General features: G+C 34.3%; 1 protein-coding gene across 2 annotated transcripts in view; it reads right to left on the reverse strand.

Annotated features, from left to right (window-relative positions):
• The window catches only part of LOC138693202 (retinol dehydrogenase 13-like), a 544,367-nt gene that overhangs the window by 133,176 nt on the left and 384,841 nt on the right, over positions 1–26,350 (reverse strand). Inside the window, exon 6 of one of the 2 annotated variants that reach the window (XM_069816952.1) lies at positions 5,173–7,258. The exons of the other annotated variant lie outside the window; for it this stretch is intronic. Within the exon in view, the coding sequence (XP_069673053.1) occupies positions 5,605–7,258 (1,654 nt within the window). The 3' untranslated portion in view covers positions 5,173–5,604. Of the gene's footprint in view, positions 1–5,172; positions 7,259–26,350 lie in introns of those variants that run through there. 2 annotated transcript variants of the gene reach the window in all.

Consider the following 26,350-nt stretch of genomic DNA (forward strand, 5'->3'; position numbering starts at 1 on the left):
AAAACAACCTGGAAGCAAATTGCTTTTTACATACCCTTAGCAAGGAAAAAAGCATAATACTTCTGTAGCTCTGTCTCTTTTTCTCCCCAACAACTCACTGTGACAAGCTGGTAATTTGGAAGCTAGCATCTCACATCACCTGTGTGTTCAAACTCATCTCGAGCCAAAACGTTGTATAAAGACATAACATAATATAGGAACAAACGAATAATAGTTACTGTACCTCATCTGTATACAAATAATATATAGTCGACCTGGTTGGCGAGTTGATATAGTGCTGGCCTTCTATGCCCAAGGTTGCGGGTTCGATCCCGGGCCAGGTCGATGGCATTTAAGTGTGCTTAAATGCGACAGGCTCATGTCAGTAGATTTACTGGCATGTAAAAGAACTCCTGCGGGACAAAATTCTGGCACATCCAACGTTGCTGATATAACCTTTGCAGTTACGAGCGTCGTTAAATAAAACATAACATTTAACATTTTTACAAATAATATAAAAAAAAAACTTTCTTCTAAAAATAAAAGGAGATGCAATGCTTCCACAACAACCATGGATGTTACACCCCTATATTTATTAGTTATAACCAGCATCATATTATATACAGGTAATGTAGTTTGTAGTATACATACGCTAGTAGTTGTAGTTAGAGCTGTGCATTTTCCCTTTCAAGCTTGCCTGCCCCGTGTCATTTAGAATACGTCTGACATTCTGCTCTTGACCATGTAAACAACAGGCTGAGCGCAAGCTTGCCTGGCACTACCCACTCCTCATACCTAGCATAGTATGACCCAAGCAAGCCCAGTGGGTTGTTACGAAGCCTGTGTGTAGTTTAACTGTGTGCTATGGATTCTCAACAAGTGCAAGACAAGTTAAGGTGCGGAGACTATGTTTTGGTTAATGGAAATAGCAATGGATCTGAAGCCAGGAAAAAATTCTCTTGTGTGAATGAAAAAGGAACACTAAAACCAGTGGGTGCTGCAAAATGTAATACGTGTGGAAGGATTTTAAAAGTGAAAACAGGTACTTCAAGCATGTTGCGTCATATATGTAAGATGGAAAGAAATTTTCAAGATGGGTAAAAATATTTTGAAAACTGATAAGGATTTTTTAATAGAGAGGTGTGTGGAAATGTGCGCAAAAGACTTGAGACCATTTTCTACTGTGGAAGGGGAAGGATTCTTAAAGTTAGGACAGGCCCTATTGGATATATTTTTTCTTCTTAAAAACAGCATTTATTTAGGCCTATTTCAATAATTGAAGTTGTACGAGAAATAAACTTTGAAATTAACAATAAAAGTTAATAGTTATCTTAGACACAACTTTTATATTTACTGAATCCAGTACTGACTGTGAAAGCTAACTACACATAAAACAAAACAGAAGAGGCACGATAAGAGCCTGCCATCCTAGGAACAAGCTCACGTGGAACCCGACTCACACACAACACAACACATAACCTGCTTCTACTGTTGGCTTAAACATGGTCTTGCCTGTTCACCAGTCCAAGCAGGTCAGACAGGCTGAATGTTGCTGTATGCACAGCTCTTGTTGTAGTATGGCAAATTACGGAACTGTACGTTCTGTGCTTTTAATTTATGAACATTTTTTTATGGCACAGATCATCAGATTTTTTCAATTACCTGTTCAGTCCACCCTCCTTCATTATCACGGATAGTAGAAGTTCTACTGTATATATAGTATTTTGACAGAGTGGATTGGAATAAGTTTATGACAATCCCAAGTAAATTGGTGTGGAGTGGAAAGAGAAGAGGCTGATAATCTTTATATGAAACAAGTCAAAGTCAAAACAGGAGAAGAAATGTCAGAAGGAAGTGAAATAGAGAGAGGAGTACGACAAGGATGCCCTTTATCACCTACCCTGTTCAACATCTACTTGGAGGATTTAGTGAAGAACTGTTTTCAGAACATGGGAGGAGGGATAGTAGGAGGAAGAAGGATAAAGCGCTTAAGATTTGCTGACGATATGGCATTGTTAGCAGAAGAGGAGACAATACTAAGAGATATGCTGCTGGAGTTACATGATAGCTGTGAGCAGTATGAGATGAACAAGACCATGGATATCGGAAGAAAAATAAAGAAGGTAAACGTGTGAACTCTAATGAGGCAGTAGAGGAAGTGGACAGCTTCAAATACTTGGTGTACTATAAGCAGTAATATGAGCTGCTGCCAGGAAGTCAAAAAGAAAATAATAATAACAAAGGAAGCTTTTAATAGGAAAAGGAGCATCTTCTGTGGATCTCTGGAAAAAGAACTAAGGAGGAGATTAGTGAAGAGAATGAAATAATAAATTCATTAATAAAATTATATAACCAACCGACAAATCTAATTACAATTGCTTTGTGTGGAGTGTAGTATTGTATGAAGCAGAAACATGGACATGGACATTACGACGAAGTGAAGCGACTTGAAGCATTTGAAATGTGGATATGAAGAAGAATGGAACATGTGAAATGGACAGACAGGATAAGAAATGAAGCTGTGTTGGACAGAGTGGGTGAAGAATGAATGATGCTGAAAATGAAAAGGAAAAGAAATTGGTTGGGTCACTGCTGAGAAGAAACTGCCTACTGAAGGATGCACTGGAAGAAATGGTGAAAGGGAGAAGAGTTCGGGACAGAAGAAGGTATCAGATGATAGACGACATTAAGGTACTGTATATGGATCATATTCGGAGACTAAAAGGAAGGCTGAAGGATGCACTGGAAGGAATGGTGAATGAGAGAAACGTTGGGGGGGGGGGAAGAAGATTTCAGATAACAGACGACATTAAGATTTATGGATCATATGCAGAGACTAAGAAGAAGGCAGAAAATAGGAAAGATTGGAGAATGCTAAGTTTGCAGTGAAAGACCGGAATAAATAAATATATATACACAAGTTGGCCCACATAAAGTATTACAAGTTAATATCTCTTAAATGGATCAATATAACTAAATGCTGACTTTTCCTACAGTTTTCAGAGAAAGGGGCCTTCATGATAGTTTCATGAACATTTTAGCATGTCCCAAAATGGGATTCCGGGCGAGTAACTTCAGTATTTTAAATAGAACGATGATATAACTTTTAGATATTTTGATTGCCCTAAACAAATTAAGCAACTTTTGTTTAAAACATTTTTTTCTATACTCAAATTCTGAAATGGTATAGGCTGTTTTAAACACGACATATCCCATACAGATAAATAATAATAAACCACGCTATAACTTTACATAATTTTATTAATTGTTCAAAATAACCTTAATTAACATCTAAACACATAGTAAATCTTTTCTAAAAAAAATTTCAGTTCCATTTATTTCAGTATTATGATTTCAAAGCCACCATTTCAAAGCTTGTCGCACTATTAGCCCCTATATGTTAATAGTTAGAGAGAACCTTTCCACAAGAATCACCAAGTGCTTAGATGTTAATGGAGGCTACTTTGAGCACTTAATGACATAATGTAAAGTAAATACCTTGTTATTTATTGATTTCCTTATTAATTTTGTAATCTTTTCTACTATTGTATACTTCAATGAAAACACTCTGTAATTGCAAAACAATTTATTAAAAAAAATGTTTGAATAAAAGTTGCTTAGTTTATTGAGGGGAACAAAAATTTTTAAAAATTCCATGGTTTCATTTAAAAATCTGAAGATGCAGCCTGGCACCCCTTAAAGAAACCCCGGGAAAATATTGTCCATATCACAGTTTGGAAGACCCCATCCCACAATAAAATTTAGAAGACAAAGCATTTGGTTTTATCTATTCATTTAAGATATTTTAACTTGTAACACTTTATGTGGGTCACTCTGTATATACGTACATATACGAGGGGTAGTCATAAAGTTTTAATTATCACCTCCAAAAAAGCAAGCTGAGACCAGGAAACTTGGTGATGGTGTTAGTCCTTCTCTACATATTCACCCTTCAATGCGACACATTTTTACAATGATGGATGACTTGGTGGAGACCTTGATTGTAGAATCTGCATTTTGGCTGTATAGGAAATGTTTCACCTCAAAAATCACCTCGTCGTCACTCTGAAAATGCCTGTGAGGCAAAATTTGATAGCTCTAAGAAGCAGCACGTGTGACTGTGACCTGTGGAGAATGAGCTGGAACACTGTTGTGGAGCAAAAAGACCCCCTTGGACAGCTTCCCGCGATGCTTCGTCATGACAGTCTCCCATAACCTCATGAGGAGATTTCGGTAGTATGATCTATGATCCTGTGATGGTTTGCCCTTACGAGCATAATCTGTTAACACCACACTACAGCAGTCCCAAAAAACACTCAGCATCACCTTGTCTGATGATGGTTGGGTCTTCGCCTTTTTCGGTGGTGGTGAATCCACATGTTTCCACTGCTTGCTTTGCTCCTTTGTCTCGGGGTACTCGTCCATAGTGATATTTCTGCTGCTGCTTTGGTTTGGTGGTCTTTTTGAATGGGTGTGAGGAGTCACAGAACCCAGCGGGCGGTGACCTTTGTCATGTTTAAAATGTCGTGCAAGATGTTGAAAACTGATCCATGACTTATTTTCACTTTTTCCATTATCATCTTGATTGTGATATGCTGGTCTCCGAGCACCAGGGCCTCCACGTCTCTTGTGATTCCCAATTCTGCACAGAGAGATGGTCTGCCACTTCGTTCTTCGTCATTCAGACTTGTTTCAGCACACTGAAAGCGTCTGCGCCACCTAACCACTGTGTCATATGATGGTGCATTGTTGCCGTACACTTCCACCAACTCACCGTGGATTGTTGCAGCATTGTTCCCCTTCAAATGCAGAAAACAAATTACCAACGATACTTCACTTTATCGACGGGCTGTGCCATTTTGTTTTGGCTTCTCTAGCGCCATGCTGCAGTACTATGTTACAGGGATTTCAATGTGCTATCAGGACTGCAGACATATACATTAAAAAAAATTAATTACTTAACTTTATTTTTTCGAGATGATAACTAAAACTTTATGACTAGCCCTAGTACATATATATAAACCGGGAAACAGTCTATACATGAAAGTACATTTAACTCATTTTTGTGAAAAGCCACTTACTCCACTGTCATTTTGACCCTCTCATTTGTATAATCATTTATTTTTACAACCTCAGTTATGCAGAAAATTACATTATTTTTAAGGAAGTGAAAGAAATCAAAATTAAAATAAATCCTGTGTGATATTTTTATTGTATCAGAATTTTATTACTGGTACAGATTTGTAGTTAGTAATATTAATTATCAAATTAACTGTTTGAATGTTAATTAGTTAAATTAAATTTATTATATTGTATTGTAATCTGGATCTGAATGGTCACCTGGTTTGTCAGACACATTTGAGGAGGAGGAGGGACAATTTTTTTTGCCCAGGGATGTAAAGATTCTAAATACGGCCCTCAAGACATGTAATTTTACATTAATAATGGTAACCTCATAATTCAGAAACAAATTCAGTTCATTTCATTATTTTAATGGTTAATGTAATATTACACACTCATAATGGGACTGAGGACATTTTATGAATTACAATTGATGGGTCTTGTTCCTTATAAAACAAATATTTTCCCTTCTCTTATTCTCATACTCAGTATTCTTTACAAGCATTATTTACTGTGTCGAGCTCTATGTTTCACCATGTCACTCCTCTGTGCAAATGGACGTTGACATATGTTACAGACATGAGGTTTTTCCCCAGTATGTGTACGAATATGACTAATTAAATATGTACGTCGTCGAAATTGTGCACCACAACGTGTGCATGCAAATGGACGCTCTTCAGAGTGTAGTGCACGATGTGCATGGAGTCCACTCAAAGAACGGAAACGTCTGCCACACTCTGAACAAGGAAATGGCTGTTCGCCTGTGTGAATACGTTCATGTTCGATAAGTGTCTTCCGCAAAGATAATTCCTTTCCACACATCATGCACACAAACTTCTTAGATTCATGTGATTTACTATGGGTGTCTAACTGTGCCTGAGTTTTGAAATGCTTCTTGCATATCTGACAAGGATACATAGTCTCTCCACTGTGATCTTTCAAATGCAGTGCTAGACTTAATTTTGATGAAAAGCTGGAAAGACAGATATCACATTTAACTGTCTTTTTTACTACTTCACTTTCAGATATTTCTTTCTGTGTGTGAGAAGCTAAATGTCTCTCAAGTGCTGATACTGACGAAAATGAATTATTACAGATGTAACAAGCATTATCTTTTTCAGGTATATGTCTTGCTTGATGTTCCTCTAAATTGCTCTTTCTTTTAAACATCTTACCACATATTTCACATTCGTGAGGGCGCTGTTCGGAATGAGAAATGGCATGATACCTCAGATTTGACCGGGTTGCAAAATTTTTTCCACATGTTATACATGGAAAATTTTTCTCACCTGAGTGAGTATTCATGTGTAGCCGAAGCAATGTGGAATTTTTGCATTGTTTACCACAAATATGACAAATGCATCTGTTTACTACACAATGAGTTCTAAGATGTGATAACAGGGAACCATTGGACTTAAAAGTTTTACCACACATTTGACATAGGTACAATCTTTCTGTTGAATGGTTAGCGATGTGTTCTTTGTAATCATTTCTTTCACTGAAAGACCTCTTGCAAGTAACACAAGTATAATCAAAAGAACTCGTATGTGTAGCAAGATGTTCATTGAAAGAACTACTACTTTCACATGACTTACCACATTGTTCACATATGTATGGAGGTTGAGTATGATCTGTCAAAGAGGCTGAGTCATGAGATGTTTCACCCTCCCATTCCCCAATTTCCGTTTTTAATTCTTCTTTAGTATATGTTTCACTGACATCTTCATTCAATTTCTTTGATACATATATCCACTTTGCTTTTCTCTTACTTGATACAAGAACATTTTGACTTTTTTTTTCTGTGAAATTTCCCGGAATGTCATAAAGATTTCTAGTTTTTACACATATAATATGTAATGGTTGTCGTTTGGAAGATTCACTACCATTTTTACTCTGAATTTCTGAGTAAATGCTTACATCTTGGTCAGTATCTTCTACCAATTCTTCCTTTACTTTAGACTGCCCATCTACTTCACCTAAATTTTCATTCTCATCATGTAAGGCATCTTCTTTGTAAGATCCTCCAAAAGGTTCATAATCACTCTTTATATAGCTATGATCAGACAAAATGTGAAATTCTCTTTCCTTAACACGTCTCATGTTGTCCACTTCTTCTTGTGAAAGTGAATTCATTGATGTCCATGATTCCTGGTCATGCCTGAAACAAAAATTTGATAATATCAGGCAACCTTATTTTTCACGGAAAAAAAAAATATATATATATATATATATATGCAATAGTTCCAGATATTTCTGAATTTAAATACTAGTTATGGCTACAATAATAATCTCTAATATGTTCCTCATCTTTGATAAGTCTACACGCCATACTTGCGTCATTAGAGTTGCCACATCTTTTCGAACCTTGAGCAAGGCACTGTAAGGATTACATGAAGGACATATTTAACAGACATGATTCTGTACATGCAGACATTTCAGTTATGCATGTGTCATAAATAAATGCTGTTAGTATATGCTACTGATGTTAATCAAATTACAGAATAAACTCATGAATAAGCACAAATTGAAATTAATGTGACAGTAACAATTTCATATGGAGAGCTTTGGTTACATATTACTGAAATCGTATATAATAAGTACGACTGTACATGAGGATAGCATACTGTATAGTTGTTACAGACTATGTACTTGTAATCTGGAAGCAGAATATGAAATCATCATCATTGCAGATCAAGTATTAGACCACAGTGGATCTGTTACGGTCTCTTGCCAATGCTTCATAGGACATCCCAAATTCCTGTGACCTCATGGAACATAGAACATGATTTGTTTATGTATTCTGCATGGAGACATCTGTTCGACATGTGATTTCCAATTTTCACGGTATGTTGAATGTACTTAACAACTAGGTCCATGTTGAGGTCTTTCATGATGTCAACATTCCTTCGATGTTCAAGAAGAGAACAACCTGCGGCTCTCCTCATGAACCTCATCGCCACTGCTGTCAAACGTCTTTCTGATGGGCCATGCCTCACTACCAGTACCTGTTAGAACAGGTCTAGCAACAGTCTTATAGATTTTGAGTTTGGCGTGTTTATGTACTCGTGATCGTTTAAAAATTAGATTTATTACCCCAGTGACTTTAATATACTTTGATATTTTGTTTGCCATATCTTCATCTGTACTATATGACATCGTGTAACCCAAAAAATTAAGAATTGCCTCGTTCAATTAAAGTGTTATTAATACAAATTTTCCTTCAAAGGATATTGCCCTTTGAAGTTTTATCTGTAGAAGTGCTAAGTCCAAAATCTGAGGTAATTTGTTATAGATTATAGGCTGCATGCTGGAGGTCATCTTTAGAAGTAGAAATTATAATTTGATCATCTGCATACAGCAGTGTGTCCAGATATATGTTAGTAGACAGAGAAAATCCTACATGATGATTTCTTCTCAGAAAATTACGGCACAAAAATGAGGGTTCAGTTTCATACGTCCTGTTTCTCCTGATTCTGAGACATTCTAGAAGGACAAAATAACATCCCTGGATGAGAGTAGGGCACACAATAATGTTACCAAACCTGACATGGGTGGCATTCTTATTTTTATAAGCTTTCTCAAATTTCGAGGCTGCCTGTAGACTAGACTAGACGGCATTTCAGAAGGTGGTCAGCTGCTATATGCACCATAGCATTTCTAGTATGTGACATCACAAGCTTGTACAGTAGAACCAATTGGAATCAGTCTGTAACAAGTACTTCCCGAGTTCGTTTGTTCACATGTGAGTATTTCAATACAATGAATAAGTAAAACTTTATAACATTTACTGTGTGTGTATGATAAATAAATGGAGGGTGAGACTGTAAAAAGACAAGTATTGCACAGGTGGGCGCGGAAAATAGTGTTTAAGGCGTATAATTATTTAAAAAACGTTGACGAGCAGAACACTGCCGGCCATCTTGATGCTGGCTGCAACGTTGCCAACGTGTAAGAAACGACTGCAGAAGCATCTGGTGTGGGATTGAGAACCGTGCAAAGAATATTGTTAATGAAGGAAAGGAGGTTTGTTTGGTGTCATGCTTACAGTAATCAACGGATAAGGTCATTATTGTCTTTTGAGAATTTAAATTCTCTCCTGCGCTATTTGTATTGCATGTGCGTGTGAAGTACAATGTGGCAATGTTGTATGCTGTCTTGCTCTCTCTATCTGTCTCTCTCGACATAAACACTAGCAGACTACCACCTTCCGAATTGCCATCGACTCTAAGCATATTAGATACATGTAAATAATTAAGACAATACCTTAAATGCAATTTTTACATTGGAAGTCCAAATGTTTCAAGTAGCTCAAAACATACTTTTAAAATATGCAGTATAGAGATATCACGGAAAGGTTAAATTTACAACTGTATGTAATATTTATTACATTTGAAACATACATCCATTAAAATGGAGTGATCAATTAATGTCAATTCATTTATTACAAAAACATCAACAGATTTACTACTACTCTTTTGCACTGCAAAGCAATCAAAGCAGGCAGTCGTGCATTGAATTATTAAGCTTTGAAATATTTGAAAAGGATTCAATTCATGTGAAACAGGACACCTATGTTAAATACTACATAGTACTAAATTGAGATAATTTTAAATAAGTATATTGTAATTAAGCAGTGATAATTTGTTCTGTTAAGTTTTAATCACAAGAACAGAGTAGCCTAAAATGTTAAAAGAAAAGCAAAAAGAATTACGAGAAAAATCAATGAAAGAGAGTGGAAAAAGTGAGCGCCAAGCAGGTTAGGGGTGACAAAAGTGATAGAATAAGCACAGAGAAGAAAATGACAAGTGAGAAATTTAAGTGCAAGCATTGAAGTAAGATGAACACTGGGACAATAAAATAAAGTAGATAAGTATATAAATAGTAGGCAAGGAGGGAATGATGAGGTGTGAAAGGTGGGAGAGTTTATAAAAATAGTTGTTAAGAGAAGTATTTACGATAGAAAAATTAGTATATAGATACTGATTAGGAATGACAGAAGTGGTAGGAAAAATTGTAGTGGAGTAGACAGCATAGATTAGTATTAGGACAAGAACTGAAGTACAGAGTAGAGTGTAGATAAGGTTTAAAGGTTAAGAGGCATGAGTATAATTGACTAAATAGGAAGAAAATAGTAAGGGAAATTAGCAAATGATAGATGACGGAGAATTCTAGATTAGAATAGGGGTAAGGATGGGGGAACTATAAAGGAAGAGGGTGCAAATGTAATAAGAGAATTATATAAGTAGTGAAATGACACTAAAGTAAATTTAATTAATGTTGTGCATTATATGCAGAAATGTGAGGGCCACCACTACATGAAGCAGCTGTGGATAATAATATTTATATTCATATGACATTTTTATTATCTAGAAAGAAGAAGAGTATAATCTAAACCACATAGTTCTATTTTTCAGTTATCCTAATGAGAAAAAAAAAATAAATTTTTCACCGTGAAAAAAAAAAAACGCACGCATGCGCACGCGCGCGTGTGCACACACACACACACACACACACAGATATTAGGGTTGCCAACCTTTTTTATGTAGAATACATCTTTCCTTGTACCAAATATGGGCACCATTTCTGGGAATCACAGTGAAACAAAAAATGGAGGAATTTTAAATGCTTACTGTAATAAGACTATGAATCTCAGCCAATGGTAATAATGTTATTAGTAGTTAGGCCATAAACAAATGTAACTTGCTTAGCCACGCCAAATGACGCCATCTCCCCTTGCTACAGATACAGGCATGAGGGCCCCAAAGTTGTATATAAAATTATCCGTGTTACACAGACTCTCTCAGTAATATCTCAGCATCGGCAGCAGTTACAGATGTGAAACCGTTAGTTTGATTTGTAATAGCTATTTCTGCAATATTAAAGTGATAACAGACACATACTATATACTTTGAGTGAGTCATGGTGAAAAATTTTTTGAGATGGGACTAATTTTGGAATGTCATTTCATATGAAGACAAAATATATTGAATGCCCTTCATTAGCTGCTTCTCTTGTCATAAATCCATACTTTCCACTTGTAAGCCATAACCAAAATAAAACATTTAAATCAACACAACTGTAGTCTCATTCACGAAACTATGTGATGTATTCTACGTGCTGGTGTGTCTCTCCTATAGTGCAGATTTTTTTAAAAGAAAATATGGGAGACTAAGGAATCGACAAACAATTGACAAGTTATTTAATTCAGTTACTAAAAAACAACTTTATTCTACACTTTGGCAGTTAGGCTTACATTAAGAGAATTTTGAGACAGACTTTGTCTCGCACAATAGTTTTCATCATTTTTAACGAACTGTAAAAATTTCCTGCATGATGGTTGAAGTTGACTGTAATTTGTTGTTCTGATCTGCTTAGATGTGTCGCACTCCTGTTTCAAACATCTGTCCAGTTATTCTTCATTACAGAAAATATCCTTACTATTACTACCTGGTATGTTTAGAACAAATATCACCAGTTGTTCCAAATTTGTTAACAATAATATTGTGGTACTGAAACCCATTTATGGCTAGCATTACCTTCTACAGAGATCTACACATTTTAATGCATTACTGAAATAATAAAATTCATCATATAAATCATCTTCAGTCACTGCAAAATTAATGTTTGAAATAAAGATTTTTACATGATGTAAAAATAAGGAAGAAAAATACGAAAGCTGGAAGACTTAAAAGTTAAGTCATAAATAAGTCGAGAAATATGGGAGAGTTGGCAAAAAAAAAGTCTCTCTCCTTCTTCCCATCACTCCCCCCTCTCTCTCAAACTTTAACTCCATATCAAAATTCCGACCCCCCCCCCCCCCAAATCCCTAGTCTCTAACTCAGAGTTTTTTTTAGTGGTTTTCAATTTTCTTGTCTTCTGAAATTAAGTCCTGAAGATTTAATGATTTTTTCTTGGGAAATTTATTTTGAATATTTATTTTCTACTGTGATAACTGAATGAAATATTGATTTTGTGAGTGGAAAATGATTTTTAAATCACTTCTCATATGTTTGAATTATTGTTAGGGGATATTATTATATGCTTTACTACGTTATGATCATTCTTTCATAGATGAAAGAAATTCATAATATTGGCAAAGATGGTAGAGTAGGATCAAATACCACCCACGGGCTCTGCAAATACCTAGAGTTCCTCGATAATAATGGAATATAAGGGTTGAAACACAGGGTCCAAACACTGCCTATCTTGATGCATAATCCAGTAAGCACTTACAATGGCTTTGCTTCTAGTAAATACAAGTCAACAGGTTTTTCCTTATTCCTCATTAATAAACTGGTTGGAATAATAATTTGTATGTATTATATATAGAGCAATTCCACGTGTAACTGACTGACATTTACAGTACACTTTGACAGCAAAATGTCTGCCTAAATTGTATAATGGGTTGAAATTAGACTGTGTCACCGCAGGATTTTATAGAGGGAAGTGTACACTTAAGATACATATAAAAATAAACGTCTTTAACAGGAAAAGTATACTATTTATTTACGTCCAAAGTGTGTGTAACAGACTGACATAAATGTCAACTCTCTCTTCGGGTCAACATGGTTCTCCACAGATTTCTCTGAATTGTCATTGCTGATACAATTTTGCAAAATATAGTTCGGAAAGGAAATTGTAATCTTCAGTTTAAGTTGAAAACGACCTCCAAACCACGATTAGTAATGGAGTTATGGCCGAAAAAGTGATGTGTAACAACTGACCTCATTCTGTAACTGACTGACATCTCTGAATTATAAAATGAAGTTGCACTTACAGAACCGTAAATAGTACAAAATAATATAAAACTTGATAAGTAGTAAATTAACATAACAATCAATTTAAATGAATAATATGTTTTCCAGAATATAAAAATTAGTTTGCTTAACCATGCATCTTAAATGACACAAATTAAATGCACATACAAGTATTACATAGGCCTACTTAATAACATATATAGTTCTTTCTCTGTGATTAAATACTGTATATACAAGCCATATGCATTGGTGTTTAATTTTAGGACTATAAGAGTGTCACAGCAACCTTGACAGCGCTTATCACTCTATATGGCATCAACTCCCCAGCGTAAGACAGTATGTTACGTTATTCAAGCGCGTTCCTAATCATCTGGCACTGACCTCCTTATCGATTACGATAAGGTGACGCAGATCACAGTTTATATTTCCCATGCCTATGGCTGTTATATATTATGTTCATAATAATAGATCAGAATGTTGAGTTCTACTTTTAGATTGAAACCATTGGAATTAAACACGTAGAAGCACTCCACGGCACTCGTTGACTCACTTATTTAGTCTAACAAGTATGTACTGCAGGAACACTGTCAATATGTCACTTGTTATCTGAACAAACTTTAGTTTCTTTTCACACACGGAACCTGTGGACCTTTCGCACTGATTGTTCACAAGACAGTTGTACATATTCTACAACATAGGGATCTAACACTTTCACGTAATGAACTCCATGAGATGCCGGAATAGGTGCAAGATGTTCAAATCGTTTTTCGAGATACTTTTTTCCTTCTTCTATCTCAATCTGTGCTACCTCCTTAACAATAATTTGGATGTTTTTATTGCTCACAATGTTACAAAATTCTGTAGCGCTTTGTATCTTCTTCTCCGATTTCGCAAGCATCCATGCCATCCTTTTTACTTGGCCTCCAATCACATCCACGGCCCCCTTGCCATGATGTGATTGAAAGAAGTTCCAGTCTATGTTAAATCCAAATATGCGAGCAAGCAATGTCACATTGCTCAATGTTTACTTCTGTTTAAAATGACTCGCTGCTTTATCTGAAAATATTTTTACCACCTCAATGTTCGGAAGAATCGCCAAAATTTCCAAAAACACTTTTCGTAGACAAACATTCACTGCATAGCCTATTTGTCATGTGCTACATAATCTGACACTAATGCAAAGGATTTCTTCTGAACTTCCCTGTCACCTTCCTGTTTAAACCAGGCAACAGCAGTAAATATTGAGACCTGCTTATTGTTCCAATGAGGTGCCTGAATCTCATTTTGCTTTTTTCAGGTATAATTACTGCACACTTATCGCCAGTTCACGTATAACTTCACCAAGGCCTTCCAAGTAACTAGGCACACTGTGAGAATGAACAACATAACAGCTGAGAGCGCGACATGTCAGTCACTCACAATGCCACTGCGGAAAACGAAATCACTTTAGAAGAAAATGTTCTAATACTTTTTTATTGGTCATGTAGTAATAACGCAGAATACCAAAGGAAATTTTAATCTGTCAATTATTGTGCTGTATGGAAGAGTTTTTGTATGTTTCTTGTGACGGACTGACCGTAACTTACAGTACAAATAATTATAATGATTTTAAGTTATTTAGGGTCTTAGGATACTTCAACTAATTACATATTTACTTCAAGGAAAGACCAAAATATAGTGTACAAAAAAGACGGCTTGAAATAAAACAAATTTACGTGTCCAAATTGTGACACAAAACATAAGTATCTATACGTGTTTTTTTAAGCGTTTTGAATATGACAAGATCTGCAGCAAGTTATAGACTAAAAGAAAGAGTATTTTAAACATTATCTTACGAAATAAGGCGATTTAAAGTATAAAGAAACATATTTCTTCAACAAAAATACTCATACATCAATTTCAAGAAATTCACCTCAGTATGACATTTTCATGGAATTGCTCTATAACAAATGATATTAAAAATAATAAAATATATTATAAAATTATGTATCAAATTTGTTTAATATATGTATACAATATACAGGTCTATGGTTTTACTTCTCATAGGAGATTTGTTTTCCCATTTTCAGTGCTATCAAATCTTTACACATTTTATTTGTTGATGAGAAGAACATCCCAACTTTCAATATTAAGGGACTCTAGAATCTAGACATTACAGATAATCGACCCAATTTATTTTTATTTGAGTACTATAAGTTTGTTCCAGCACAGTTTAAACTCGATTTTGAACTGCCTGTTCATGCGCAGTAGCTCAATGTGCTTTCCAACAAGACTTGAACTGATTCAGAACCAGTTCTGAACTTCCAGCATCCTGTTCCATCATGCTTTGGAATTCGTTCGGAACTAATGAAATTGGTTTTCGATTAAGAGCAGGAATTGGGAATTCCGAACTGCTGACGCATGTGCAGATGATATAATCTGAGGTTAAGGTTAAAATGCTTCGAGACTGGGTAAGTTAAAATTAAAAAATAGTCGATCATGAATAATTTGGAAAGTGATAGTGATATATTTCATTACGAATTAAGTTCGGAGATGAATATAATTTTAATATAAGAAGAAACTCAGAAGGATGTGAAAGAACAGTTCGAAAAACGTTCCAACAATGTAAAATCCCGAACTAGTTCTGAGAACATACACAACTGGCGCATGCATAGAAAGATGTTCGGTATTAGTTCGTAACGTGTTCTGAATTGCTTGTTGGAACAAATCTACAGTATATATGTACCTAGATTTATTAATTGAATCATTCAGTTGCAAAACTCGTTATGTGCACTGAAACAAATTTTTCAGGAAGTGCAAAAGACTGTCATTTTTAAAATATCACAAACAGAAAGTTAGATTTTTACCAAAATATTGTAAAAAATTATCCTTAATTTACAATGAGAAAGCAATACAATTTGACTTAAAATAACAATGTTATTGTAAATAATAGTTTGGACATAATGAGATTTGCAGCAGGGATGAGGGCATTACGCATTTTGCTGCAGTAAACATAAATTAATCGCCATGGGTGTAACCTATATATTGTATTAACATTATAGAATGTTACACAATATTTTATTACATAAATTATAAGCACAACAATGTATATGAAAATACAATAACAATTTTTACCCAACACTTTATACCACCAGTCCTTTCTTTTCTTCTATGAAACCTCTGACTTCAAATTCATGATCCGATACCTCAGTTATAGATTCTTGCTGTGAGAATGTTTTAAAAAATAGATTTTTCATTCCACTCCAGTCATCTCCAAAGTGTTTTTCAACAATGTATTCAAATCTGAAAATTTTTCTTGGTATTTCCTTTTACACTTCATTTGTCATTATCGTAGCTGGCTTCTCGTCTTATGACACAGTTCCCCCCCCCCCCCAATAACTACCCTTTTGCAAGGTTGAAATGCCATTGGCAGGGTGTTTAATGACTGTGGAAACGGGTTCTTTCCAATCCAACACAGAACACTCATCTCCCAGACAAGTCACTGTTGCATGAGATTCGAAAATTTTTTCATAGTCTTGGCCTGTAAGGATTGTTGAATGTTTTTTAATTTCAGATTCAATTCATCCAAAGACTCTATCCGGAGGCATAAAGGTGTCTCCTACCACAGGACAGGAAATAACAAATTTATTTGCGTTACTGGTTCAGAGGCTTGTTGTCAGATATTTGCAGAGCATACCAAAGGGTTTCATTCTTATTTTGGCCCCCACAACCACCTGCAACCAACTTGATCAATTGATAATGTGTTAAGTCTGTGGACATTAACCGATGATGGAGGGCACTAGCAATTTGGTTTGAGCCCTTCCTGTACTCATTTTCAAACCATACATAAGCGAATATTTTATCCTTCCCTTGAAGTTCTTTTAAATTCTCCTGACAGATGGTAAAATTATAAGTATATAATATGTTATAGAATAACCAACCTTATAGGTTGAAATCAGTATGAAGTCGTATTTGATATACGAAATATTATAAATATGTGAACCGAAATTCAGTGTCACAAAATGGACATAACGAGTATTCCTGCAGTACAGTCCTTGGACATAAAGAGTTCTGCTGCAGTCTCCGTTTTTCAGAGCATGTTTAAGCTGGACAAAACGAAATACGAAAGTTTATAATCATACTGCATTGTGTATTCCAAACTGTACAATAACATGGCGCCAAAAACTCAATTTTTAAAAAACATGTATGTTGAAATCTGTGTATATTTTCAAAATGCGTCTGCTGATAATACGTACCTCGTAAGTCTGCATATGTTTCTATATTTTATAATTAACAAATGCATGAGTTGTTATGTGGGGAATAAAAAAATATATGTAGTTATTTTGCTCTCTTGTAAAATTTAATCAAATGCAGTTACGAGATTTTAAGAGTAAGCCAACGATTTTTTCATATAATTACAGGTTCAACACGTGTTGAACTACCATTCTAATTTGTGAAGATATCTCTGAGCCATCCCTATCCTGAAAATATTTACACTATTTTATAAAACTTGTCAAATGTGCATCTTTCACAAGGAAGAATCCACATCATTTAACAAGCACAGTACATCATAGAGTATATCTTCATCTAGTTGCAGCCTTAGTTTTGTCTAATATTTCAAATTTCTTCCACTTTTGATGTACAACTATCAAGTATTTAGGCTGAAGAACACGAAAATTCCCATATTATTTTTAGCTGCTCTGAGTTAAAATGTCCCATGAAAAATCCCTTTTAGCATATATAATGAAAGCTGTTATTATAAGTTCTCAAACTCAATTAATAAAATTACCGGGCACAAGTAGGGCCAGTAAGGGGTTGATACCAGCCACCAGTCTTATGTTGAGATCTGCCAAAATTTCCGGCCATGCCAGTGAAATACCAGCTAGTTGGCAACCCTAGCCATACCTTGAATTAAACGAAACAAGATATACTATATAAGTGAGTATATTTAAACAAAATTAATATGGAGCACAAACTTTACACATTGAGAAATGAGGTTATTAGCAGGCAGTGCATTTTCGTCCCCAAACGTAGTTTCTTTTGGTAGCTACATCTATTACATCACGTGGATGTGTAAGCAAGGTCGAATTGCAAGCAGGTATGCATGAGGTCATTAAATAATAATGATGTAATGTATTATAAATATGCCCCCTGTAACGTCATACGACGTAGAAACAACATTCTCTTAGTTTAAACAAATTTTATGTGATGTTTGTAAAAGATTTGCACTTCATAACCTCAGAATATATGCTTTCATTCACTGCAACGGGATAGGTTTTGATAAACGAATTATTTGTATATATCATGTAAAATATAAATATTGATAATTTGTATATTGATTTTTGTTATTATTATTTTGTCCCTGTAATGTCATGTGACGCAGGAAGAACACTTTCTTAGCTTAAACAAATTTTTACTGGCAGTTATAGTAAAAGATATTAATTTCATAATCTCAGAATATATATGTTTTTGTTCACCATAACAGAGTTGATTTCGTTAAATGAATTAATTGAATATATAATTATTTTGAATAAATTTTATTCAGCTTCCTCCAAGTGAGAGCTGCCTAGAAGACAAAGCTTACAAAAAATAGAGTATTTATAGTTAATGTGTATCAAGTTTACTATTATGTTCTATAATATATATTGTTTACTATAATAATAGCATTTGACTCTAAGCTCCCGAATTTAATTTAATAATTTAAATTTTGAGGTCATTTTCGTTGCTATTCTCAACTTTCTAATAATAAAAAAGTCACTGATTTCAAGCATCGTAATTTGTCTTTCACATCTATTGCTACTTCAGTATTATTTTTATTAGTCCTACAGTTAGTTAACACTCCTGAGGTTGAAAAGAGAAGACGAATAATCCAATAAATAGAAAATTCGATGCTGATACTGAGAATTCTCTGATCTATAAATTTATCTGTTAATATTCGTAGGCATCCATATAAAAAGTGTTCATTAGAAAGCAAGGTTGGGATCAAACCACAAATGGTCAGAATAGATATAGACTATTATTTTTAATTCTATGTTTATTTATAAAAAATGTTAATGTCACATTATGCCAACACTGTTGAATTCTTTGTTCTTTCATTGAAAACCTATATGATATTGTTACTACTAACAAGAATATATACCACAACATACAATGCTTTTAGTGTATTTGATATATATTATCCAGCAAAGATTCAAATTATGTGGATGTTAACAGACTAACTTTCAAATATGATATGTTACATTATAGATGGGCTTCATTAGGTGATGACATTTTAATCGTTCATTGGTTAGGAAATAGGAAATTTGAATAGGAGTGTACTAGGATATGCATCTCTGTATTAAGATTTATTAAGTAATAAAACGTGAGATCTACTACAGTGTTTCATTATCCTTTCATACAATATGTCGAGTAACATCCATAAAAAAATTGCAGTTGTTTCTCAAATAGATTATAAGATTAAAATACAGGAGTCTGCAAATATAAATACTACACAGTACGCTTTAATACAACTTGACATTCTGAAGAGGAGATATTTCCTTTAAAAAATTATATACAGTATATATATTATAAAAAGTATGAGTGTATAATTTATATGATGTGCTTCATAAATCTACAGTACATAAGATGAAGAATCAAATCATTATTCTGCTTCACTCCCTCACTCAAGTTAACTTGTTAAAAAAAATCACATATCTGCATTCCTGATACAGATATACTGGATGAGCAAAACTTGGCTCTACTGCCACATATCATCATTGCTGTTAGATGGTGTGCTTGTAGAGGTATGTGCTGTCATAATCAATCCTATTCAGTTGTGTGCATTAAAAAACCATGTGACTGTATGTTTCTTGTGTTGGTTTGTTTGTGTTTATTCATTAATATGGTCAATTTAGGTATTGTATATTACACAAAAAGTACAGTATTTATATAAATTTATCTGTGTCAAGAGCACTGGTTTTTGAAGTTCAAAGACAATTTCAGGAAAGATTCTATGGTGACAGCATTCCAAACAGCAAACGATTCATGATAGTATTTGGATAGCTGCATGGATCCTCAAAGAGGAAAATCTGAATAACACTGCACACTGCACATTATCTGTAAAAATGCATAATACTTCGTCCTTTCTAGGACATGATATGCCTTTTGGTTCTATGCAAAATGCTACAAAGTTATTGAAATTATAAAATTACTTTAAAAGATTAATTCATAAACTCCGGTCAGACCGTAGTTGAGAGTGGACGTGTTTTCTTGTGCTGCTCCCAGTATTCCAGCGAAATCTTTTACAATGGGGGGACCAAAAAATAACCGTAAAGTGGAAAGTGAAAGCGGAAATGAAGTGAGTGGAGACAGCAAAGTAATATCTACTCTAAAACAAATGTTTGATGAGTTTAAATCAAGTATACAATTGGAGATAAGTGCATTACAGCAATCAGTTCAGTTCATGTCAAACAAGTTTGATGCATTTAGCGAAGAGCTGTGTAAGACGAAAGAAGATCTGAAAACAACACAGGGGCAAGTGCATGATCTAAAAAAGGAAAATGAACTCTTGTGGAAACAAATAAATGAACTACAGCAGTACACGCGTAGAGACAATCTACTGGTGTTTGGGATTCCGGAAACTCCGGAAGAATCCGTTCCTATGATTGTCCAAAATATTTCGGAAGTCATCGGAGGACCGGAGCTTGTCGCTGACTTAAGTGTTGTACATAGGCTACCTGCAAAACCCGGCAAGACGAAGCCTATTGTCGTCAGGTTCAACAAAAGAATTAGTCGAGACACATGGCTCCAGAAATTCAAGTTAGAAGCGAGGAAACACCCAGAAGGCCCAGGAATTCCGCTACAAAGGATCAACCCTTTGCTACCTGATGGGAGGCTGACTGCTGGTGAACATTTGACAATTGCCACCCGTGACCTACTAAACAAAACAAGAGAGGCAGCTAATCAGAAAGGGTACCGTTTTGTATGGACGAGAGATTGCAAGGTATTTATTCGTAAGGATGAAACGAGCCCTGCTTATAAGATAAATTCTTTCCAAGACTTAATTACATTGTAATTGTCTTACTGTCTGATTTTTGTTATCCTTTTTAATGTTAATATTTCTAAACAATGGATTGTCTAATAAATGAGCTAAATTATTATTCCGCTAATAATAACACTCGCACAGCAGTTTTGGAAGACTTTAACTCTTGCAACAGTTACATTGGTAACAATTTACACGATTTTAAATTATTTCACTTAAATATACGCAGCTTAAATAAACATTTCCTGGAATTCTGTGCCACTATGCAAAATTTTAATAATCCTTTCGACTTCATTATATTGACGGAGGCTTGGTTAAATCATGACTCTGGCTATGATTTACCAGGTTATAAAAAGTTTGTCAAAACGAATAAATATAATAAATGCGATAGTTTAGTGGTCTACTGCAAAAATAATATTGATGTCACAATAGTACATGTAGATATCCCACAATGTAATTCTATTCATCTTAATTTTATATGTAATAATACTCCATTCTCCATTGTGGCGATATATAGATCCCCAAACAATTGTATAAATGAATTTTTAGACAATTTTGAACTATTTTTGTTTAATTCTAAAGACACAAGCAATCAAATCATTGTTGGAGACATTAACATACAAATTCTAGAAGACAAATTAGACAGTACTGGCAATAGGTACATGAATATCTTACACGAATATGGTTTTGTCAAATTTTTACACTCTATCACTCGGCCTGATTCTAAGTCTTGCCTTGATCACATATTTTTTAAAACAAAGAGTAACTGGAAATTTGTACCTGCTGTTTTGTGTAGTGCTATTACCGACCACTATGCAGTTATTGCATTATTCGAAATTGGAATTAAAAACTCTAATACATCTCAGTATCCTCTCCATATAAAAAGAAACATAAATTACAATAAGCTAATTTCGCTTATAGAAAAAGAAAATTGGGATTCCGTGCTTAACTGTGAAAATGCTGAATTGTGCTTTCAAGTATTCCAAAATTTAATATCTAATTATATAGACATAAGCACAGATGTATCTTACTTTAAAGTATCTTCTAAATTAAGAAAAATAAAACCCTGGATCACCACAGGTATCATTAAGTCAATCCGTATAAGAGACAAATTAGCCAGAAATATTAGAAAAGAACCTGATAATATAAATCTAATAAATTATTACAAAAAATACAGAAATACTTTAACTCTTATTATAAGAAACATGAAAACTCAGTATTATCAATCTCAATTTCAGAAGTATCGAAATAATCCTAGGAAATTTTGGCAAACTATTAATGAAGCCACAGACGTAAATGTGAACCAAAATAGTATCATATCAGAGATTTTAAATGAAGAGGGAGAAATATTTAAAAACAAAAAAGACATAGCTAATGAATTTAATAAATATTTCTCAAAAGTAGGACATAGCATTGCATCGAACATCAACAAATCGGCATTTAACACGAAAAATTATTGCAGTGGCCATAATAAGCACGCATCTTCCTCCATGTTTTTATCACCAGTAACCGAAGAAGAAATTTATAATATTGTTAAATCCTTAAAAAATAATGTCTCACCGGGAATCGACAAAATTACAAATAACACATTAAAGATTATCATTAAACATATATTAAAACCGCTTGTTTATGTATTCAATCTATGTCTCACCCAAGGAGTTTTCCCAGAATCTCTGAAAAATGCTGTAGTTGTACCGGTCCATAAGTCAGGGGAAAGAAAAAGTCTGAATAACTATAGACCTATATCCTTGCTCTCTAGCTTCTCAAAGATATTAGAAAAATGTTTAAAAAACAGATTAGTAAATTACTTAGAGAAAAATGAAATTCTCTCCAAACATCAGTATGGCTTCAGAAATAAATTATCTACGGATGACGCAATTATTGAAGTCACTGGTAAAATTATGCAGGAGTTGGATAACGGTTCTAAATGTTTAGGGATTTTCTTAGATTTAAGGAAAGCTTTTGACACGGTGAACCATCGTTTACTTCTGGACAAATTATTTGATATAGGAGTCAGGGGTATTGCGCATAAGTTATTTCAATCATACTTAAACAAAAGAACTCAGGTAACCAAAATTGATGATAATATCAGTGAAAATGTAAATATTGATATAGGTGTCCCTCAGGGAACAATTTTAGGTCCTATTCTATTTTTAATATATATTAATGATTTATTAAACATTGATTTGAAAGTACATAATGGCTCCTGTTATTCTTACGCTGATGATACGGTGGTGATTTTCAGTGGTTTAACTTGGGAGGACACTTATAAACATGCCAATGTAGGTATAAATTTTATCAAAAACTGGCTTGATGCAAATTTGCTATCTCTAAATATAACTAAAACTACTTTGGTGCCATTTTCTTTAACAGTCTCTGGATTGAACAAATTGAAATCACTTTCTCATTTAAAATTAATAATCCACAACTCATTTTGTAAACTCTCTACAACCTGTAAATGCCCTTGCCTGAAAGAATCTGTAGATGTGAAATACCTGGGAATTATTGTTGATCAGCACTTGAAATGGGATAGACAAATCACCTTTTTATGTAACAGAATACGTAAAACAATTTACAAATTTGTAAACCTTCGCCATTACTTGCCTACTCACGTATTACGTTTGGTTTATTTGGCTCTAGTTGAATCTGTTATCCAATATGGTATAATTGGATGGGGAGGCATTACAAAAACTGCTCTTTTTCCTCTAATTATGTTGCAAAAACGTATAATCAAAATTTGTTTGAAAAGGCGACTGGATTATCCAACAAATTTGATCCATTCTGAATTGAATGTTTTTAGAATTGACCAAATTTATGAATACTCTTTAATGAAATTCTATCATAAAAATAGAACGAAATTTGTAGCTCAGCCACATGCTCATAATACGAGACGAAATGAAATTCTTAAATTAGTTGAACCTAAATATTTCACATCTGCTGCTTTACTACACAGTACAAATTATGGTCCACGGCTATATAATTCGATAATAAAATTTCATCCAGAATTGACTACTTTAAGCAATGAAATTTTCAGATCCAGAATTAAAAAATTTATATGACAGACTTCCCTGTATATATATTATGTACCATGTATTGTAAAACAAGTTTATTTCTATCCTAAGTGTATTTTTCTATTTTATCTTGGTTACTATGTCAACATGACCTGCACTAATTATACTACTAATAATAATTTAATATTAATCCATCAATCTAAACATCGTCTCTTTTTTCACTCAGTTATTATTAGTATTATTATTTACTAATTTTATTACAATCTTTATGTGAGCTTTTTTCTTAAGTATTTTGTCTACAAAGTATGTGTATCTATGTAACGGAACTGTCCCCGAACACGAGCTTTGCTCTTTCGGGGTATTTTAATGTAACGTTTTTATGTATATGTTATTATTAAATAAATAAATAAATAAATAAATTGAAAAATGATATTCATCAAAATACTGCTTGAGTAACCTTTTGCTGAATTTGGGTAAATAAATTACGTTTTAACTCTTTATATTTAATAATTTTACATGAAAAAATTGTGTTTTATTAAATTGATAATGCTGAGTTGCCCACATAACTAGTATGCAGCAGAGCATATGCAAAATCATTGCTTAATGGAGAAGCAAGATCTTGCTTCTCTGCAATTTTTGTTTCATTTAAAGACCCCCTCCGATCAAACATTGTATGTTGGGATTATCATATCAGATTATAGTTTTCTGTCTGCTATGAGTAATAAAAAAATTGAGCCTTTTTGCGATGACTAAGAGTCGAGTTACAAGTTACTAGCTACTGTACTGCTGACATCATTTTTCCCACACACCTCTCCCTACCCAGTATGAGTCCATATTGCAAGTGCATGTCGTAGCTAATAATGCAATTGTTTCTGCATAAACACGTAGATGTTGACATGTCTAAACTTACACTCTATGTATTCGAACCTCAGCAATAGGAATATGAAAAGGAGAAGACTGTTAGAGAAATGACTTACGCCACTTCTGCTTTCAACAGCTCAAATATATTTGGGTATTCTTTTTAATATTGAGATTTTTATGTTAGATTACACTGTAATTTCGATTTCTGATTATAGCCTACTTGTTATGAAAGCGGATGACCTCTAAAGAGAGGGAGAGACAGAGAAAAGAAACAAGAAAATAGTTAAAACAAATTCATGACTGAGCATCATATTTATTATTTTTTTGACAGTATGGTTTAAAACTCCTTAAATTTGGAATATCGAAGATGGTTTAATTCCAGGGATGATTCCAGGTGCAATGAATGTATTTTGGGATATTAGCTGCATAAGTATCTTCCTCTAATGATAGTGATACCTTATCTTTTACAGCCTTCATACTGTGTCCATTATATTGTCCCTCAAAGTGTCCTCGTCTTTTTCTGTCTGTTGTGTCCTGGTTTTTCTCTCTCTGTCGGGTCCTTATCTTTCTTTCTTTCAGTCATGCCCTACTTTTTTGCTCTCCTCGTTTTTCTCTCTCTGTTGTGTTTTTGTCTCTTTCTTTCTATGTTGTAATCTGGTCTTTTTGTCTCTCTCTCTTAGTCGTGTACTGGTTTCTCTATCTCTGTCTGTCATGTCCTGGTCTTTCTCTCTTTATTGGGTCCTCATCTTTCTCTCAGTTGTGCCTCAGTCTTTCTCCCACTCTTTGCTGTAAATCTTGTTTCTCTCTCTGTTATAATCTTGTCTTTCTCGCTCTTTGTCGTGTCTTGATTTCTGTCTTTGTCATGTTCTCTCTGACATATGTCCTAGTATTTATCTTTCTCAATATCGTGCCATATGTCCTGGACTTTCTTTCTCTCTGTTGTGCCCTGGTCTCGCCTTTTCAGTTGTGTCTTGGTCTTTCTCCCTCTGTCTTTGTTGTATCCTGATCTTTCTTTCTTCCTTTCTTTCTCTCTTTCTCTCTCTTAATTTCATGTCATATCCTTTCTTATTCTCTTTGTCGTATCTTGGTTTCTTTCTCTTGCGTCCTGGTCTCTTTCTTTCTCGTGTTCTGGTCTTTCTCTCTCCCTTTCACATCCTGGTCATTCTTTCACTCTGACTATTATAACCGAAAACGCAACAATATGGCATAATGTTGATTGTTGAGACGTGTTTCTTTCACTACTGTATACCATGCTGCAAGGCTGGCTATGAAAGTAGTCAGTGGGCATGACGCCACAACTCCCAGTTGCACAGGATAAACCACACGTGTAACTCTGGAATGGCAACTGATATCAAACTTGGATTTTTTCCCAGAGATCTTGTGTTCGTGTGTTCTTTTAATCCCCCCCCCCCCCTTGATTTTTATCAGAGAGGGACTTCAACATAAGCAATGGTTAAAAAAAAATATATATAAAATACTGACAAAATACCTTTAATATTTTATAACTTCAGTTCAAATAGAGATGTCCTACCAAATCATATTTTTTAACCCGAGAGTGGTCACACATGAGCATTTCTCTCACACTCACTGACTGCTACGAATTTACGATTATAACTTCTGAA

The sequence above is a fragment of the Periplaneta americana genome, chromosome 17 (assembly GCF_040183065.1).
Source record: "Periplaneta americana isolate PAMFEO1 chromosome 17, P.americana_PAMFEO1_priV1, whole genome shotgun sequence".
Taxonomy (NCBI): domain Eukaryota; kingdom Metazoa; phylum Arthropoda; class Insecta; order Blattodea; family Blattidae; genus Periplaneta; species Periplaneta americana.